The following is a 21,178-nucleotide window of genomic DNA, read 5'->3' on the forward strand; positions in this document are numbered from 1 at the left end:
AGAACTTGGCCACGTGCTTGGGGTAAGAAAGGATCAGCCACAAAACTGGTGGGCTCAGCCATCGTAGTACACATTACTTTGTCCATGAAGAATATTTGGTAAGAAGTATTTTTAAAATTAATTATAATCTAACCACTAGGAATTGAATTGCAATCCTGAACAGGGAGACCAATCTGCATAGGCAGATGAATCATAATTATTTTTATCACATATGGTAACAAATTCCAGCATCATCCCTTCCCTTCGTGTCATTATTTAAATTAAATGTTTTCTCTTAATGGAGTTCTACTTAATAGCTTAGCAAATTAATAACTGTTTACTTTAAAGTGTTATTATCTGTAAGAATTTAGAAACATTCATTCATCTACTTTTGAGAAATCACGAAAATCAGGCATCCAATCTGCAAGTCTGTAAACTTTCAGAGACGCTGCAAGGCACATCAGTCTCATTTGCTGAGTACAGATACAGCCCAGGCACGCAGTGCATCACAGACACAAGAAAAACCATTCCAGAAGGTCAGCTGACAGATGTAGATTAGAGAAAGATAACGACTCATTTATTTTCAAGATTTTCCAAAGAGACCAGCACTACATCAGAGTGATAACTGGAAGGGTAAAAAAAACAACAATCAGCTATAAGAAGCTTGCTTATTTTACAATTAACCCGAATTTCCAGCAGGCTGTTTGTGCCCGAAACAACTGATTCTGATTTAAGAACAAAATTGCCAAGGTATACTGAGAATTTTTTCATTCTTAGCCCACTAAGGAAACTTAAGTTAGACAAACTATCTTGTTGTAAGAGCTATAGATTTCTTTAAGGTCAGTCGCCTATTCACATTAGGAGCTCCATTCATCTTGAAATCCTTTCCAAGATGGAGGTACATATTTTTATTTTTATTTTGCTGCAGTCTGTTTTTCACCCATTTTATGCAATCATTGTGTGAAGACCCCATCAGCTTCAGATTATAACTCAAGGCGATTTCTCAGCTAAGCTCTGATAATTCTTTTCTTGCCATTCTTCTCTTTTCTGGGTTTGTGGCACTTCTAAAACTACGAACTTAAAGCTGTCCACTATTTAGTCCAGTCAGTTCTTTCATTCAGACAACTCTCAGCGAAGAGAATCCTATCAGCACTATCAGCAGAAACAAAATAGAGGATATAAATTACTCTTTCTGACAAATTTACATTTAGCTGTTACAGCTGCATCGTATTTTTGCTACACCTGTTATTATAGGTGAGTGTGTTATGTCTGTAATGACCTCATCACGCAGCAGATTATGGGCTGCTGTGACCGAACACTTCTGACGACACCATGAACTTTCAATTGGCATATCAATCTCAGTGTCCTGTCAGTCATGAGAATCACATCTTTATGCTAGCAAGCCCCCTTGGATATAGCCTGACATTGCAATCTTCAGTAAATTACCCTGTCACTGCCAATCTTACTGTTATCTCACAAACAATCAAGCAGGCAATCACACTGCTTTGAATTGCCAGTTCAGGACCTGGGAGGCTAAAAACATCTCCATTCCATACCAGGGAGAAACCTGTGCATGAGCTGTTTCAAGCAGGAAGGTTTTCATGCATTATGGGAATTCATACTTGCACAATTTCATATACTTAGAGGAATATTTCACGTATTATAATGTAAACATACACGTGATCTACTTGTTCGGATCATTATCCTATTTTAAATATACTGCTGCAAACTTTCTCAAGGAGAGTCTCAGCGTGAGTAATCTCCATCGTACACTGAAAAACCTTCAGTAATGCCTTTGTTCTATGATCACAGAAAATATGCATGCTCTTGTGCCTACCCAGCCCAGGACACCATTGGCTTTGGTTGCTTTGAGAGCACCTTGCTGGCTCACGTTTGACCTGGTGTCCAATGGCACCCCCAGGTCCCTTACTGAAGAGCTGCTTTGCAGTGGAGTGCCCCTTATGCACTGGTGAACAGGGCTGCTGGTTCCCACTTTGCAGCTTTTGTTGAACTGCATGAGGTTCCACTCAGGCCACTTCTCCAGCCATACAGCACCACAAAATATGAAATTAATAAACTGTTGTGCAATCACTTAGTTGCATTAGACTCAGTTGATTAAAATCGAGGCTAGAAAAAAACGTACCTTCTATTAGAGAAAACTGCCATAAGCATGAATTTTAATTAGAATTCAGCACTTTGTTTTTAATATATATTTCAGAAGTTGTCATCTTCCAGATTTCCTCAGGCATGCTGAATTATTTATACAGTTAATTCAATGACAAAAACCTCACCATAGGCCTCATCGAGATATCACTGCTTGTCACAGCTTGTACATCTGAGTTTAAGTTAGCAGCACTCTGACAGGAAAGGCACCGTAGAGGGAGTTAAGACAGTGCTAAGCTCCTCCAACAGTCTGAGCTGCAAAGAAGTCCTGACTCGGCTTTAACTTAGAAGGAAGAAACAAGAAACGTTGATCTAACTTAAACTGGCAGCACAAGATTAGCTCTCCTTTCCTTATTCCCAAATCTTTCCAGAAGCAAATTAAGTGACGTGGGATTCCTCTTGAAGATTTCACATCTGTTATTGGAGATGCACTTGTTTTTTTTTTTTTTTTACCTTCTCAGAATGGTTACAAAAACTTAATCATACATAGGCTTAATGCACAGCAAAAAGCAAAATTTTGAAATATCACATATAAGAAAAATGATGTGCACAGCTTCATTTTAAGACGGCTTCTGAACACCATTAGAAGGCCTAAAAAAGCATCCCATAGAAACAGTGGTATATATTATTGCTAAAATATCTAGGACCTTTTAACATCAGTTTTCCTTCACCACTTGAGGGAATTTCTGAACATCTCCAGATGCTTGGACTCCAAAACTGTGCATTATCTTTCTTTGGAAAGTTAGCTGACACTTGAGTTACTGGTTTCTCTTTGTTTTCTTTTAAACTCCAACAAGTTAATTTTCTTCAGTGCTTACTCTTCATCAAATACTGGTTGTACTACAGATTTGATTCACAATGCATATCAGAATGGTCACCCTGTCCTGGCACCCAGCGCCTGAGAGGTGCTTTCTGTACCCAGCAGGGGACAATGCTGTTTCCCAACAAAACTCCTGAGCACACGCTCAGCAGAGGGCATCCTTACACTTCATTAGCTTTAGGAGCCAGCCACTTTCAGAGCGGAATTCCTGGAAATACTTCTTTTTCCAATAAACATTTCAGACTTATGATTAAAATGGAGTGGGGGGGGGGGGGGGGAGGAGCAGCTCCAACAAGCCCTGAGGGTGAAAGGGCCTTTGATCACTCTAAGGGCAAATTAGTTAATTTATCATGATCCGATTTTAATTATGTGTAGTATTAATATACCCAAGGTGAAAGAATTAGAGATGCTCTATCAGATTATCAAAAGAATAGGTCTTCCCTGTGCCAATATAGAAGTATTTTAATTGAGCTCTAAAACTGCATGCAGAATGGCTTCCATGGACAGACTATTCCACAGCCCAGTACATCTTATTACCAGTTTTTATCTAATATTAACTCAAATTTTCACTTTTATAGCTTGATCTAATTGCTGTTATATTGGCATACGTTGTTCAAAATAATTCCTCAGAAGTCCTGGTGCTAACAAGAAAGAAACGCTTTTAATCCTCTTTCAGCCCTACTCCTCAATTGGCTCAGCCTAGCTGGAAAGGCTCCCTGTGAACTGCCTGGATATCCATTGTAACATTGATTTTAGAGCAAACCATGAGCACGGCAGAAAATCTTCAGAACCTTAAACATGAAACAAAGCTGTTTTTCTGGAAAAACCGGATTGTAAATCCCAAATTGTGATAAGATAGAAAAAAAACCCCAGGCTTCTGCTCTGAATGCCAAAAAACTCCCCAGTGAGGTTTTAAGTGCCCTGAGCTAGGGTACTGGTAGAGCAACAGCTCCCCTTCCCCTGCCCACCCAGGACAGCACAGCACAGCTCCAGCAGTGCACTGAGCACCTGGGGACCCTCAGGCCTGGGGATGCTGGCAGGGTAGGTGCTCCAACTGCAACCCACATCTCCAGCAGAGATGACTGACAGGGCTCCGTGATAAAACAAGCTTTAAACTACGTCCATTCAGTGCTTTTTAACCAGGGAATCTGCAGTCACTAAATTTCTTGCTTTGCCTTCTCTGTGGGTTGTAAGAGCGTGCTATTGCAGTAACACATCCCACGGGGGACGGCGTGAGGATAAGCTGACTAATGTGTGTAAAGACGATTAGAGGCTGACACGAAGTTTTAACAAAATCACATACAAGCATACTCATTAGCTCTTGTCAAACTTATATAATGTCTAGTTTCAATACAGATTTTATACTTGAGTCTACATGACTCACTCTGGCCCCCATCCACAACAGATTTCAACCACTCATTACATTTTGTGCTCTAAAACTGACTATTGTGCAGGCTCTGGGAAGGTACTTTCTGTGCCAGGAGTATTCTGGGTATTTATATTGAGAACTTCATAAAATCTTTTGTCTGTGCTGAATTAGAGACCCCTGCTGAGGCAATGCTTGTTGAGGCAAGCTAAATTACATGATTTGCTTTTGTGCTGTGAAATACTTGTATTATCTTAAATGTCACGAGCCTGATGCAGTATCAAGTCACAGGATTTGTAATTCTCTAAAAGCAATTTTTTTTTCTAAATGTTTATTGCAGAAAGGCACTTCTCTCTCTATTTTCTTTCTGTCTAATTTTAGCGATGAGTTTTCTAAGACAACTCAAATAAACAGACTTTCAATCAGTCAAGTGCACTGTCCTGACAGTGAACTTCACTGGGAATGCATTTTTCTCTTGAATTGAAGAAGATTCATACTGTAGCAGATAGCTGGCTTTCTCTCATTCATTATCTTTAATGTTTTGTGCCAAACAGAACTACTGCCAACTGTATTTCTTGGAGTTGTTACAGCTATATAGTAGCAAACTGAAGGGCAAAATTTGTCTTCTGAGATATGCACAACTCTCTTTACAAAGCCAAATGGAAATAAGTTAAAAGTATTTAAAAAAAAAAGAATGTCCCACTTCACATCACAAACAAACAATTTCTCTTTCTTTTTACCTTAGCATTCTATAATGTTTTGGCTGTTTCCCTTTCTGAACTGTAGTCCAGATAATTAGAAAATTACATTCTGGGGAGAAATGCAAACTGTGAAATGATACAAGCAATGAAAGTGTCTAAGCCTTTTACAGATTATTTTTTTTTTACCTTCCTGTGTCTTTTCTCTCCATCCCAGTCAAATGTTAAATAAGCCAATTTAGCAAAATTTTCGTAGTTTTCTGTTTTTCTTTCTCTGAGATAACATCATTTATATGAGTTGTCAATAAAAATTACAAATAGCAGTACGATAATTTTGAAAGGATGAAAAAGGTAGGAGAAAAAGAAAAGCCTAGCAAGAGCAACTCAAGTGGGTGATACGAGGCTCCTGACAAGGCTGCTCCTGCAGAGCTCTTCCTTAAATACCTCTTGTGGGTTATCTCACTGAGATCAGGATAAAGGGATCTCAAAAGTGAGCTCCTTGTATGAACTGCTTCCAACGTCTAGTAAAATATTCTTCAGAAAAAGAAACTTTTTTTTTTATCTTGCTTAAGGTTGTCCATTTTCCTTGAGGCAACGGAAGGTTTAAGGTTAAATAAACACAATTTAGGAAGACTCTTCTGAGAGGTTAAAGGCATTATGTGATTCAGGAACCACCAAATTATTATGAAGTAGTTAGCGTAAAAAGATGGGTATAAATACGCTCCTACAGGGATTTCCTTATGCAATAAGTTAAAGAAATATGTATTTAATAAGTAATGTACTTTCCTCCCATTCCTCGAAATACCATTTTTAATCCCTTAATTTTCTAAAATATGTCTACAGTGAATTAAGTGAGCTATACAAGTCTACTGGGGGGATTATACATTGTAATCACAATTATAGGTCATCAAATTAAGCAGTTTCAAATCCCTCCAAAAGATGCTTAATAACTATTAGACTACTGAGGGACCGATTAAGAAAAGGGATTCGATTTAGAAGTGGTCACAGTGAGTAAATTGCATAACTCAAGCATGTTTAGAAGAAACATAAACATTTGTCAATATAACAAGATCTTAAAAGTGAGTCAGTGCCAAAAAAAAAAAACCCACCCACCGTTACCTTTTGGTTAGATTTCTGACTTAAAAACAAAGGAACAAACAAGACCCTCTGAATCTTTTTAAGCAAAGTATCCTACGGTGGCTGTAAACATCTTCATAATGAAGACCAGACACAATTAAGTACTTCTCTAGATGTGCTGGTAAGAACAAACACAAGTGACGTTTCCTGTGCTGCCTCGGATCATGCACAACTCTACTTGAACAGCTCTGAGAGGAGAAAACTCTGGACACTGTCCTCTGGAATCCTGTTTTATCTATATGAGTAATACGCACCGACATCTCATATACAACAAAGATTTGTAAGTCTCAATAGCTGCCACTTCTAGAAACAAACCAGCTAAGGGGCATTAATCTAAAATTGAAAGAAAATATTAAGTATGATATTTCATTTTTTCTTTTTGAACTATGGTTTGTAATGCACATTGTGGCACATAATAAGACAAAACAGGACAAATCTGAGTCCCTTTGGAGTCAGTGGCAATGATCATCTTGACATCCTTGAAATGAAGACTTGGTCCAAGGCCTTTGAATCCAACTGCGAGATAGACAGTCACAATAAGAATGGTTGAACAGAGAAAAAGCACCAAAATATGTTAAATCCATAGACACACGGGGAACAACAGTAGACAAAAAGTTACTGTTCTATTTCAGTGACACTCTGAAACAAGTAGCAACAACTACATTTTAGCAATATGAAATGGATAGAGAAAGACAGATATTCACCTCTGCTCCTTTAGACAAAATATTGTGGCTTTAGTTACCCTGCTTTCATCTGAAAGACTATTGTGTGTGCTCAGTACAGCTCCAGAACTACTCAGTCATGTTAACAGAGCAAAGATGTTAACAAAGCAGTAAATGAGTTCAGCATTTGGCTGCAAGTAAGCTGTGCTGAGTTTCAATGAAAAGAATTAGTGCGGAGAAGAGATTTCTGTAGCAGTCAGTAAACTTGCATTTGATGTGAAAGTTGGGGTTCCAGTAATTAACTGAATCTTTAAAATTGATTCCAACACAGCTCCATCTAATGAAAAAAATTGTATTTGTTTCTTATTAGACACAGTCACAATTACATATAGGTGCATGTTAAAGCACACTGCACACATCCCTTCCTTCCTCTCCATTCCTGCACACTCCTGTGGTCTTCCCCGAGTTAGTACCAATAAACATAGAGGTCACTGGCTGTGCTCCTGCCAGATGTGCAGTGAACCAGACCCACACAGCGTAGTGCAGCTTAATGCAAAGGCACAACCTCACTCAGAGTATTAACGGATGCAAGTTATTTTCAGTCTTGAGATTGGTTGCAGCTCTCACTTGTGACTGAGCAATTAACACACTGATAGGAGTGACAATGCGTCTGTCCTTACAGAGAATGCTGGGGAGGGTCTCAGGCCATCTTAAAGAAATCTGAAACCCAGAATATAATCAAACTGCAAGAGCAAAAATCACAGAGGTACTGGAAAGACAGGTGAGTAGTGCAGTGCAGCTCACTTACCACCAATGCACACAGTGCCTGAATCCAACAGCTTTAATTTATTAACATACACCTTGCTGGTGTTTGAAGAAACAGGTCACTGGACAGGTGTGGAACAGATTCTAAGCTCTCTTATGGAAAAGCTCTACAGAAACATAACAAGGATGATACTACTAGGGACCAATACTGATCTCTAGATTAAAGCACTGATGTCAGGGTCAGGAGATAAGGGTTTCATTTCTGGCTTTACCATAAAATCCCCATGAGAAAATGGCTAAGTGGACTTTTCAGGTTGCTGAGACCTTGAAAAGGATGCAGATGTTCAGAATATGTACACCCCCCCAAGAAGCAATGAGCAGCAGTCTCTCTAGGCCTTAACTTCAACCTGCAAGCGCTGAGAACTTCTTAGGAGTTCTCCCCTTAATTATTCTGCTATTCAGTTCCACTACATTTTTCCTTCAGGTATGACCGTGGTGAACAAGAAACCACGCATCTTGCAAAGTGGTGCTGATCAATATTATAGGTCTGTTGTATGGTATGTGTACTCTATATAGTCAGAGATTTCTCTTTCATAAATTAAGTTTTAGAATTCTGCAATTTTAAATTGGGAGGAACAGCTGAATGACCTCAGTAGTCAAATAATTTTTCCCACACGCCTTTCTGTTTCACAAATGCAGAATATTGTCCTGGAATAAGAAAACAAGCTGTTCCCCATATGGATATATTTTAGTACTTTTTTAGACACCTTATCTCAGTATTTCTAGTAATATTTTCTAAACTCCTTGTTTGGAGAAAAATATGATGGTGCACTCATTTACAAATTTGTCTTTATAATCTTCAAAGCTAGGAAAGCTGCAAACATAAGCAATTAGCAAGTAACCTTTTAGTTTCTTACACTGCACACTAATACACTCAGTGTGTTTTCTTGTTTAGTTAAAGGACCAAAGTAAGGAAGCAGACTCCAAATAATAACTTGGAGTTTGATTCTGTTTCTTACAGAGAAGTAACAATTCGGTAATGCCAATAAAACAGATTCCAGTTTTTAGAAATTCAATCAGCTCTAGTTCTTTCAAAATATTCCTGTCAGTATTGATCACATGAAACTGAGGAACTGATGGGGAATTTACAGAGTAGACCTAGCAGCTGATATCCAGGTGTGGTTAAAATCATGCTGCCTCAGTTTGGGAGTTATGAACCATTTCTACACAGTGCAATTTTATATAAAATTAAAACACAAATTTACCTTAGAAGCGATCATTAAAATAAGTCAAATGTTTATCTGCAGTTTTAAGAAATATCACAAGTAAAACATTTATTAATCAGCAAACAACAGATGCACTCTTTAATTGTTGGTCAAAGAAAAGTGAAAGAGTCCCAAGGAAAAAAGCTGTGTCTCATGTTTGATTTTTAATGGTGAGCAGAATCAAGTGGAAAAGAATCTATGGTGACTTTCTAAAGACACTGTAATGAGACATACAAGAAGCTGTTTGAGGTGAAGGGGACAGTTTACCAAGCAGTCTTATTTAAATGACACAACTTCTCAAAACTGCTTTGAGGTCGGTATAATCGACTACAAAGTGGAATGCTCTACAAAAAGAGATAAACTAAAGGCAAATACAGAATAAGATCTGCCTGATAAAGGAGAGAAATCTGAACGGGGATCTCAGAACCGTACCATATATGACCGCTCAGCACAACTCACTCAGCTCTGCAGTATGAGCTGTGAAATATGACAGCACGCTGCAATGACTTACACGGGCTGTGCACACAAGAGTATGACCCTGGCCTCTAGCACAGCGCTACAAAAATGTTCCTAACTATCCTGCTAAATCAGCTGCTATGCTTGTGCACACAGGCACAGTAAGCTGTTCTGCACTGCATGCGTGCCAGGAGCCTGCAGGAAGAAGTTCTGTCCCAGGGGTCTGTGCTCAGCACCCATGAAACGCCATGGGCTGCAGTGGGACTCCAACAGAACTGCACTCTGCAAGGCCACAGCACTCAGCCTTGTTTGTTTCAAAAGGAAGGAAACAACAACACTTGATGGTAATGACAGCCAAACTCCTTCTGAAGTAAAATGACTCACGAAGAAAGTATGGATAACCCTCTGCTCTTTAGGGACGGGGAATTGGAAGACTTCTGCTCACCTCCCTCGTTATCCTTGTTATCGGCACAGGAGGTTTCCATGGCAACGTTGCATCCAGGCCCTCTCCAGCCGGTCTGGCAAACACACTGCCAGCTGTTCTGGCCCAGTGTGCACCTCCCATTGCCGTTGCACAAGTCAGGGCAGCCATCTGGGGGAAGAAACGAGACAGGTAAGCACAAGACAGGCTTATTCACACTCACACTCACACTGCTGACAATATTACTGTGCATACAGAAAGTCTTGCTCTTGCTGGTGCTACAAACACTTGCCCTGCTCCAGTGCCATGACTGCAGTGTGGAGAAGGAAAGTAAAGAAAGGGGACAGCCTGGAGAAGTGGGGACTTAGCTCAAGCCTGATGGGAAGATGAGCCCTAACAGCAGCTATGTTCCAAGAGCCCTGTAAATGTTCCCATCTGGAGTTAAAGGCAGTAGATAGAAACAGCAGTCTGCAGGCAAGATCGCGTTTTTTCTCCTTCTGTGTGTTTGTGTGAGAGGGAATGTCTTCTGAAACAAGCACTTCAGTGCTCAGGTGCCGTTTATATTGTGCACTGCTTAATTCTCAAGAGCTTTCTTTGCGCAAAGTTTCAGTAAATGATATTGAAAATATTTTCCTCTTTCAACAATCACTTAAAAAGACCTATTTATTTAACACTGAGTTTACTGAACAGTATGATGCAACCTGCCACGCTTTCTGAAAGACAAGTTAGAAGAGATAACTCACAAAAGATACATGTCTCTAATTGGCTATTGGAACTATGTGCCTTACCGTCCAGCAAAAATTAAATGGGGAACAAAAACGTTCACTTGCTGAGGTGCTTATATACTTCAACAGAATGTCCACAGGCAAGAGAACAACTTGACTGCTTTTTATTTTTCCTGCAACTAAATTATTCTCAGGAGATGCCTCTGTATATTACCGAGCATCCCTTTGGAATGAAGGGCAAGAAAATCAAATTCCAGCCTGTAAGATAATGAGATCTTGATAACCTTCCAGATACACCACATCCAATCCACACAAGTCTACAGATGTGAAAGAAGATTTCAGAGTCCTGCAGCGGACCTCTCCTATCCCTTCTAATTAGTCTGAGCGGGAGCAGAAGGCTGTGTTGCCACTCTGACAATAGATATTGGAAGCCAATCATTCAAGCTCTCACATCTAGTTAGGAGATACAGTCTCATCCTTCCAGGTATCTATACAGCCACCATGTAACATGTCTCTCATTGCTTTTCATCTTGGGCAGTAAATTTCATCTCAAAACAGCTCACAAAGCTTCATACTCTATCCATTTCCTTTTCAGTACCAGCAATGGGTCACTGAAGGGACCTCCTGCAGACTCTCAGGTCTCATTGTCCAGCTGGAACAGTCCTTTGCATTTGCCACTGTGACCCCAAGCTGTGACTATGAAGTGCTCCATTCCCTTCCCCAGGCATTTTAGGGAATGAGGCGGCCTAACCCTAACCCTAACCCTAACCCTAACCCTAACCCTCACCCTTTTCATCAGGCATAAGCAAGGAAAGCAGCACTGGGAAACATCCTGAAAGCAAATAACTGTTCTCTTTGTCTGAGCAGCACCACTTCAGATATGCAGCACTGGAGAAAGACCAAGTCACCTTTGCAACCTGCGGTCTCTGCAGGTGACCAGGAACAAGAACAACTGTCAAACTTACACAGCTAGTGCTGAGAGGTTGAGCAGCCTTCCAGAAATGACTCATTTAGCCTGCTATGGCTTCTACAACTGCATTTCTGTCAACCTGTTCAAAAAGTCAAAGCTCTGAATTTGGCTCCCTTCCTACTCCTGGTAGCCCTTGCTATGATCAGGTGATGCTAGAGAGCAGTTCTTCTGACCCCAAACTGGTCTGCACAGTGCTGTGGGAGGTTCCCTTTTGGGAAAGCAAGGTGCCTTGCATCCCTGCTGTTCACCACTGGTATCACTAGAGGTAAGCATTCACTCTTACTTTACCTTATTGGGCTCCTAAGAAATTCAGAGTGAGTTATTAAATTTTTAAGACAGAGACCTGAGCTGTCCCATGGAGAAGACTGTCTATAGATAACAGCAACCAAAGTTTCCACATGTCCTGCTTGGTGCCCAAACCCATACCACTGCTAGCACTGGCACAGCAGCTCCATCTCTACCAAATGTCTCCAAGCAACACACCAGATCTCCATGAACACGATCAAGATCATTCAGTACATTCTACAGAGAAAGCTGTCAAAAGACAGAAACAAATCCTAAGAGTTTTCAGTGCTGTTACTGTGTACTAAAAACCACAGTTCTCCCTTCACTTAAATGAAAGGTTATTTTGGCATTACATACCCTAGCTATGAAAATGCACTTGTTTTTCAACTCAGATAATATATTTTCAAGGCATTTATTTTATCTCTTTGGCTTGTCAGGTTGTTTGAATGACCAAAATGATAAACGTCTGAGGGGAGGCATCATACTGGAGAAAAAATTATTCGTTTTATATGAAAAACAAATAGTAATTGTGAATATACACACAAGATTGGCTTTGTACTGAAGCACTGAAGAGAATTAAATCACAGGAGCAGTTTACTTTGCATCATATGAGCAAGATGAAAACACGAACAGTAGGGAGCTAGCAAAATCTCTGAGAAGTTTATGTGCAGCTGGGGATTAATGGACATGACTTTGCTTTTAGCTTAAAGAGGGAAGCAGGCATCACTGTTACAGACATGATGTTGCTAGGAAACACTATGCTACCTCTGTAGTTTATTTAACGGGCTTCCAAAGACAGACTTTGTGCTTGAGTAACCTAAATATCAGAAGGATAAAAAAAAGAAAAGCAGTAGCAGACTACAATTTGATCTAAGTATTTTGACAATAATTAATGGATGTGTTGACTTTCAAAACAGCTTTAAGCAAGGGAGAAGAGCTGAACTATTTTGCATGCTCATGTGCATTTATGCACACGCACTATGCTTGTTTGTATATGCACGCCTTTATTCAAGCAAATATTTACACAAGTATTCGATCTGTTAGGCCAAAATTTATTCTAATGACCCATTAACTAAATAGACAAAAGAGTCCTATTATAAGTTACTATATAAATAGAAAGTTTTTTTTTTAAAAAAAAACTTTATGTTTAGGCAGTGCACTTTCATTTGAAGTCTGTATTTTGTAATTCCTGTGTGTCCACGTGCACAGGCACTGGTGCAGACCTAAGTCCCCTGCACACACAGTGTTTGCACAGGGCTAACGCGCCTTGATGCACTTCAGTGCATTCTGAGAGCAGACAAGGCAGCAGAGCCCCTACCTGAGGAGCCCCAGCTGCAGAGCTCACTGCTGGGCATGTGACCTTTGCTGGAAACACGCTGCAGTCAGCACACAGTGGTGCTGAGTGCTTTGGTACAACATGCTTTCACTGTGCAGCCGCAGCTCACGCCAAAAAGCGTGCTACCTCCTGGCTGCATTATGGCTCTACTCACAGAGAAAGGCAGTCTGAGAGAGCAAGGCAGGTACAGCAGCGAGCGCGATTGGAATCTAACCTTGAGAAGTAATTCAGCACAGCATAAAGCTCTCAGTCACTGCACAGAGAGGGTCCTCCATGCTAAGCAGACAGGTTGCTATTCCTAAGGTGTAGAAAAATTCTACTCATCTTTTCTATTACAGTATGCTTAATGGAAAATGTCAAAAAGCTAGCTTAAAAAAGAAGAAAGTGCTTGTTTAAAGTGCCAGATTGACAAGCTATTTATTCACAGAACAGTCACTGTATGGGCAACAGCAGTTCGTGTGTCTCATTCTTCCAGCTGTGCCTGCACAGCCCTGCACACACTGCTGTGGCAGGAGGCCAAGCACTGAGGCAGGCTCCTTCCCTTTCAGGCTCCCTCTGGTCTCTGAGACTGGTGAGTGCATGTACAGGAACATATGCATTTTGAATTAAAATGGCAAGATAAAATTCAGTGCTATTTTCGATGCACTGTCAGGAATATGTGACTAGCATTGTGAGGGAGCATCACAGTAAGAGAAGACTTCAAAATCAAAACACTAAAATCCATTCTCCACACCACTCCACAGAAAAAGCATCCAGCATTCATGTCAAGTGAATGCTGGAAGACACTGGGAAAGGAAAGGGAGAAATGAAAGCTCTTATATCTCTGAATTTAAACTTTGAAAACAGTTGATTTTCTTGTCCTAAGAATGAATTTGATTTGTGTCTCTTGACTGTGCTTATCACTAAGAGGAAGAGAATCCACCATGGATGCTACATACACAGTGCAGTAGAAGAACAAGATGCTGTCACACAAAACACTGTAAGAAATGAGAACACACGGAGAAAACACTTTGGTTATGTTTTCTCAACTCTGATCAAATGCATATGAAGAATTATTTCATTTACGTTATTTCTTAATATTCACTATAGAAAAAGAGTCCAAAAGGTTCAAGACCTCTAGTTATACATAACAGGAAAAGAAAGCGCTGTCTGAAAGCCCTTGCAATCCAGAAGACACAACGTATTAAATACTAGACTTTGTTATCTGTTTGTAGTGCTCCACATCGCCACAGTCCATGATGGGGCCTAGAAGATGCTATAAAGATAGAAATTAAAGTGTTACTCTTGTTCATATTAACAACCCAGGAGTGAGAGAAATACAGTGACCCCAGAAAACAACAAGCACTGCTGTTACTGAGTTCATTGTAAGCAAAATTAAGCCCGCTCCTTCCAGCAGGCCTATGTCAGCTTTATCTGTTCCTATAGCTTCATATTTTTGAGACCTATGAGATTTACGGAAAGCTGAACTTAACAAGAAAGTTCACAGAATCATTATGAATAGTCAAGAAAATCAATATGGACAGTCCTTGTTTTCAAGAGTGATAGTGCTTAATGTATTTATGAGACAGTACTCATAGGTTTTATCTAAAGTAAAACTATTCTGAGTCTAAACTGTAAGGTGATTAATTCATTGTTGAACTCAGCAAATGAATTTCCAGTATATAGGCAGCACATGAAAAATCTGAATCCAGTTTTGGATAAATTCCACATTGAGTTCCTTTCCATTCCACTGATACTGACAAACCCCAGCTACACAATTACACACGTACACAGCTACTCAGGCACATATAGGTTTTCTTTTGCATAAACTAATTCAAAGCTCCAAAACAAACACTTCAAGCAAATCAAAGTACAATGACATGCCATTCACATAATTTGTGATTTGCATCTAAATCTTAAATCTGGTTATAACCACCAGAACTCACAGAGGGGCCAATCACTTGAAGGAAAGGAAAGGGCAACACGGCAAGGAAAATGAGAAACAGCAGAGAGAGGAAAAAGGTAAAAATGTTCCCTTGCACCTAATAATCACATACAGTAGTAGACATGATTTTACTCTCTACCCAGTTTGTACACAGAAAATTACATGTAAATCAGGAGGCTACATCTGATTTGTTTTGTCTGAAAGCTATCAGGCATGGATGCCTTCTCTAATTGATAACTAATGGAGGGAATGGGTTGCCTGTACCTCTCCCCATTTAGTGCACATACAGTACAGCTATTAGTCTGAAACACAACACCTCTCATTTATCTTTGTCTAACTCCATTCTCTACGTCTTTATCCAAAGCCCTTTGGCAGGCAATGGAGTCTTTCCATTGACTTGCATGGATGCTGGACCAGGCAGTCCTATGGGTATAGATGCCTTGCAGTGAGGACTGTGTGCTCAGCCCAGGGTTGTCTGTCACACAGTTTCCATTACACCAGTTTCTAAGGGAAACACTTAAATTTCACTTAAATCCTCCTCCTTGTTATGGTTGTTAAATGCAGACCTGCAGTAAATGAAGGTACTCTGAGACAGTATCTACAGAATACAGAGAAATTAGAAAAAAACAACAATGGTAACAGTTTAATTTGTATTTTAGAGGGCTATCACTGTTTTCATACTTTTCTGTTCATTCCTTCAGTGTGTTGCTGCTGACCTACGGCTATCTAGCAAATAATAAATGAGGTACACATAATGAGGTACCTAGCAACACTGAAAAAAATCCACAGCTTTTATTTTGCTATTGTTATTTTTAATCCTTCAGTTCCAAAACCTAGGGGGCTCAGCTCAAGCCAAAGAAAGGACATAAAATAAAAATGACACGTAGCATTATGGTAGGAGCACACAAGTTATTTTCTACATCATTATATTTCAACAAATATAAGCTCAAATCCAAAATATGTAACTTAACACATGCCAACACCAATTTACTATTGGTTGAGTGAGAAGTGAAGCTCCTGATTGAGTTTGGACTGTTCCAGAACAGCCTCCAGAGCCTGCAGAGGACCAGCTCAGGTCTTCAAAGCAGGACAGTCGCACAGATTGGCAAGCTGTTAGGAATTAACCCAGCCTTTCAGTGGAACAAAAAGCCTGACTGCACTGCCCAGCTAAGTTACAAATGAAGAAGAATGGCCAAGCTACATTTTTTTTTTTTTTTTTTTATTGATAAGGATGAAAAAAATGGAAGGTCAATAAGTAAGTTTCAATAACTCTAAATCACGATTTCTTCCATGCCAATACTTACAGAGCAATTACAATCCTAAGTAAGTTTTCTGGGAAATGTATGTTATAACAAAATTTCCTTTAAAATTGCATCAACTTACTACATATCTATGTTATTTATTTTGCTTGTAAAGGTAGTAACTTGGAGAACACCTTGGTTTGAAGGCAGAATGGGAAAATGAGAGAAAAAGATGCATGTCCTTAAAAGAGAAGTAAACCTCACAAAAAGGGGAACCACTGGTACTAAAAAACAAACCTCTCGAGAAGTCACTGGCATCTTTCTGAAGAGAAATAAAAAATAAAGATAGAGGGAATTTCACATTGCAATGCGGATCACAAAAATTTGATATATAAATAGCAGCCCATTCCTTTTGATCCAACTTCTCTCTGTCTCTGGCAGAAGGGCTCCCACTACTTGGGGGAAGATCCCCATGAGGTCTCCTCCTGGCATGTATGGAAGGAGTTCTCCAACTACCACTGAATTCTGGAGCAACCACCCCAAACTAACAGCTGGGCAGGGAAAAGAGGGCAACATATTTGTGCTTCACTGCCAGACAGATGAATAACAAAAAAATCCAGGTCTGCTCTGAATCTTGAGTACACACAAATAGCTTCAGTGAACCCAAGAATTTGGACCAGGAATACACGAGACAGAGTTTCAGAAAGGAATGGAGTCTGCACTGAAGGCAGGCCGAACAGTTTCAAGGTGGAGAAGCTCCTGCAATGCTAAGATGCCAAGTGCCCTGCTGCAGCCTGGAGTGCAGATCGGGCCCGTGCAAGTGTGGGGTGCTCAGAGGATCCTGCCCCCACGGCTCCCCCAGCACCTGACTGTGGGCAGGGAGGCATGGGTGCTGCTGCATGCCCCAGGAATGCTAACTACAACACAGAGGCTGCTCCATGTTCTGCACAGAAACACATGGTGGCTTTATCAGCAGCCACTTGCAGGCAGTCTCGCAGATGTACCAGCACAATCCAGGCAGTTACACAAAACACATGGGCGTGTGCAAAGACACTGCTGCAGCCCAAAAGCTACAGAACAGGTGCATAGTTTTGTCTATAGCCTGAGCAGATTATTTGCTGAGATTCTGGACTAAAATGAGACTCTAGCAGAATATTCAAATCATATAGTGCACACTTTTCAGACAAAATTCATATTCAATTCATCTTCATATATCCAATAAAAAGATACATAAATATGCAGTAAAATTTGTACTTAAGATAGAGAGGTCTTTCAAATTAATCTTACTGTAACAGAATCCATTTAGAATATAACTCGGTATGAAATTGCATTCATAAAACCAGTACCAAAACCATAATCTTTTACTGTATTAATGTTTCTGATACAGGGTAGAAGGGCTGGTATCATCCTTTGTAAAACATAATATTGTTTCTAGAGAAAGAATCCTTCTCAATCTGGGCTTATCTCTAAAATAACATCAATATGAATAGTTTATTGGCACTGTAATGATAAAGTGACAGAACTGACAGGATGTGTAAATTCAGTCAATTGAAGAACAACAAGCAAAACGTTGACCTCATATTTAAAAGAACGGATAACCTAATTAAAATGTAATAACTAAAATCCCTACATTAATCACAGTGCAATGGCAGGGAATTTGAGTCATTCATTTGTAAAAGTCAGGATTCACACAGTAATTGCTACTCAACTCCCTTGCACACAGTGTGATTTGCTTTCTATTTCAAGTATGTGGCAGCCACGTATTTGTATAGTTTTTATACATTTCAACTTTTTTAGTAGTTAGATTTTTAAAATTATTTTAAATATACGGCAACCATGTATTTGTACAGGTCATGGAACTTTTACGAATAAATGTTTTGGCAATGTGTTGGTATATTTTTACATATAAATATACAAGACTTAGAAAACCTCATCTACAGTGGTACACAAAGCTGTGTTCTTTTCCAATTACCTTCACCCATCTGACCCTCACATGTCCCAGCAATAGGCCAAGAGAAAAAACGTGCAACGTGATGCTTATATGATAACTGTACCCAGCAAAAGGACAAGCGATACTGACCAGCAGATGCCAGGCATTAGGTTTCAAACACTCACTTGGCTAACTGAGATTTATAAATCCAGCACAGTGATCTATTTTTTTCTCGCTTCAGTTAGGAAATCACACAAATGTGTAATATTGCTATTTTTAATAGATAATAAAAAAGTACGAACTCAGAATCGCACTCAGCTTACTGAAGCATCTGTAATATTCGAGCCCTGAAGAAAAACAAGCTGTGAGTTTACAGGTTTTTTCTCGTTTTGTGCTCCTTTATACAGACTTCAACAAAAGCCTGTGGACAACAACAAAGGAGCTCTTGCTTCATTCTGCACTCCCAACCTGAGTAAGCTTGCCAGTGGAGATGGTGCTGCACCATGTTCATCCAAATGGGAACAAAACTGGATGACGCTGGGAACACAGCCTGTGGAACACTAGAGGTAAGTCCTACACTTCAGCTGCTCAGATAGGAACTTCTAAAATCCCAGTATACATGAGAAAGTTATACTGAGGTAGGTCTTCATTTCAAACATTTAAAATCTAAGACACTGTTGACATAAAAAGTGCAAGATCAGCCCTGAAAAAGGCAGGACTGCTTGCTACTCCCAAGGCTCTGTACTCCCAGCTCTCTCATTTGACTGAAAACCCTCCAGTGATGCACATCCAATTTTTCTCTCTGAATGCCTCGATGAGTCAGCAGGGGAGATCACATTGTCACTGGCTAGCTTTTCTCAAGACAGAAATGCCATCCAGCATTTCTTCTGCTTGAAATTTTAAATGAGACTCACAATCACTGGCTTTACCTCTCAGAATATACTTGAAGCAGTGTTGCCATTTGTTGCAGCAAACTGCAGGGAATTTAAGTGCCAAATGAGGTTAAATCAGACAATTTCTGGTGAGATACATGAAATGTAACTACATTAAAGTAATTCTTCAGGCTTGATGTAGAATTAAAACTCCAGGATGTTTGTAATTAAGCAGGAAACCTTGTCCTCTGCTGTGCTCACGCACACCTGAATCGAGGTCTCTTACATCAGTTTTGGCAACAATAGAATTATTTCTTGTGTAGTGCAAACAATGATGGCACAGCACAAAGTGATAACAAGGCAAGCAAACAAACTCCAGTGCCTTCTGAAGAAATGCACAGAGAGAAACAGTGAGAACAACAAAACCACCAAATGGTGAGCTGGGAAGGACAAGAGAGCTGCTACAACAGACCAGGCCTGTTACAGGAATACTGCAAATATGGAGAAGTGTATCTGCCTGAGAAAAACTATGACTATCATGTAATTAAAGCAGCCATTAAATCTTATGAGGGACTGAATCCTTCACTGACTGGATTGACTCTTCATCCTTCTCAACTGTTTGAGCTGAGGGCTAGGACATAATTGCTCCATACTAGCAAAACTCTGACAAATCCAAAAGAATGTCATGGATTTCAATCAGCTAATGTACAGCCTCAGTGTTTACAGCAGTCTGCTGTACCTTGGCCCTTAATATAATACTTAAAAATGACCACACTGGTAGCTCTTCAGACAAGGATGTGCTTTCAGCTATTCCTACATGGCAACTGACTAGCAAGCATGGTAAAAACAACAGATTGTGGTAAAAGGTGCTTATAAAATGCTGTGGTGGTTTTACAGCTTTTCCTGCATCCTGAAAGAGTCACGGATAACCAGTGCTTCTGTCTGAATGGCAGTGGGTTACTCAGACGCTGCGATCTCCTTTCATTAGCCTGGCATTAGTCTGACCATGCAACACAGAAGAAAATCTTGGATGTAACCATTCCAGTCATTTACCACTGGCATCAACTTTTCAGCTTCCAAACGTTTTTACACATTCCTATTAAACTAAGCTAATATTTCAGATCTAACACAATTTTGCATTTCCAGGGAAGACACAGTTCTCAGTTCAGTCATTAACTTCAAAATACGTTGATACACTTCAGAAATTCTACAGGGCATATAAGGGCTGTGCTATCAATCACTTCTGAGGGACTGTAACACTTCATTTCATAACAAGGATTTGACCTCCCTTATACTTGCCTTGACTACAGCAACACAATATGTATGGGCTTACACCAAATTCAGCTAGTTGAATGCTGAAGCGTTTCCTCTTAACAAGAACAGGCACATCAAATATTATTTTAATTCTCTCACCAGTGGCTTCTTAAAGAAATTTAAAACCATGTTCAAGGCCTTACTTCTTATCTGGTAGGCTCAGGATATTTAAAATGCCTAAGGTACAGGGATGGAAACTGGGGTTGAGAGCTCTGCTAAGCTGACAAAAGCTCATCTTATCTGTGTAGGAGGTAGAGATCTTAAGCTGCCAACTCAAAATTATGAAATAAATTCCTTCACTCTATATATAAGAACTTACATATAGAAAAATCACATATCCACTTTCTGCTCCAAATACAAATTGAATTTCTTTCTCCATAACACCCAGAATATACAAATAGCTTTACAAATATACAGAGGAGGATTAGAAATGAACCAAAGTGCACTATTAAGCCCAGCCAGCATTCAGTGACCAAACAGAACTGCTTCTCTCATGCTAGTACTACTTAAGAGTAGTTTACAAGAATATTTCTAATCCTGCTTACAACTGGACATGGACTGCACGATGTTGTGATGTACAATACCAATGAAAACCCATGAAGCCGTGACAGAGGGAAGGGTGCGTGTGCACACGTACGTGCAGACACAAGAAAGGCACTACAGTGACAAAAAGCAAATATTGTGAAGTACTTGCATTGCTCAGTGTGCCTCTGTAGATGCTTAGCTGCAGCCCCTGTCTAATAGACAGTGAAGGAGGTTGCAGGCTATCTGCCTTAAAAACAGGGCCTGGTTGAGGTCTGATGTGAACTAATCCTATAATGCCATTTGAGGAAGAGGTTGGACCATATG

At 39.9% G+C, this 21,178-nt stretch overlaps 1 protein-coding gene and 1 long non-coding RNA gene across 22 annotated transcripts in view; one reads left to right on the forward strand and one right to left on the reverse strand.

Annotated features, from left to right (window-relative positions):
* TENM2 (teneurin transmembrane protein 2) overlaps nucleotides 1-21,178 on the reverse strand; it is a 979,011-nt gene that overhangs the window by 37,559 nt on the left and 920,274 nt on the right. For all 21 annotated transcript variants that reach the window (XM_090150611.1, XM_090150610.1, XM_090150609.1 and 18 more), the window contains one exon: nucleotides 9,757-9,903. In XM_090150611.1, the coding sequence (XP_090006737.1) occupies nucleotides 9,757-9,903 (147 nt within the window). The remainder of the gene's footprint in view (nucleotides 1-9,756; nucleotides 9,904-21,178) is intronic.
* LOC116231994 (uncharacterized) lies at nucleotides 9,835-19,579 on the forward strand. Its single transcript, XR_004167581.2, has 3 exons — nucleotides 9,835-9,924; nucleotides 18,551-18,709; nucleotides 19,339-19,579. It is a non-coding gene; the product is annotated as an uncharacterized LOC116231994 (long non-coding RNA).

Source organism: Phasianus colchicus, chromosome 15 (assembly GCF_987193195.1).
Source record: "Phasianus colchicus chromosome 15, bPhaCol1.hap1.1, whole genome shotgun sequence".
NCBI classification, from domain to species: Eukaryota; Metazoa; Chordata; class Aves; order Galliformes; family Phasianidae; genus Phasianus; species Phasianus colchicus.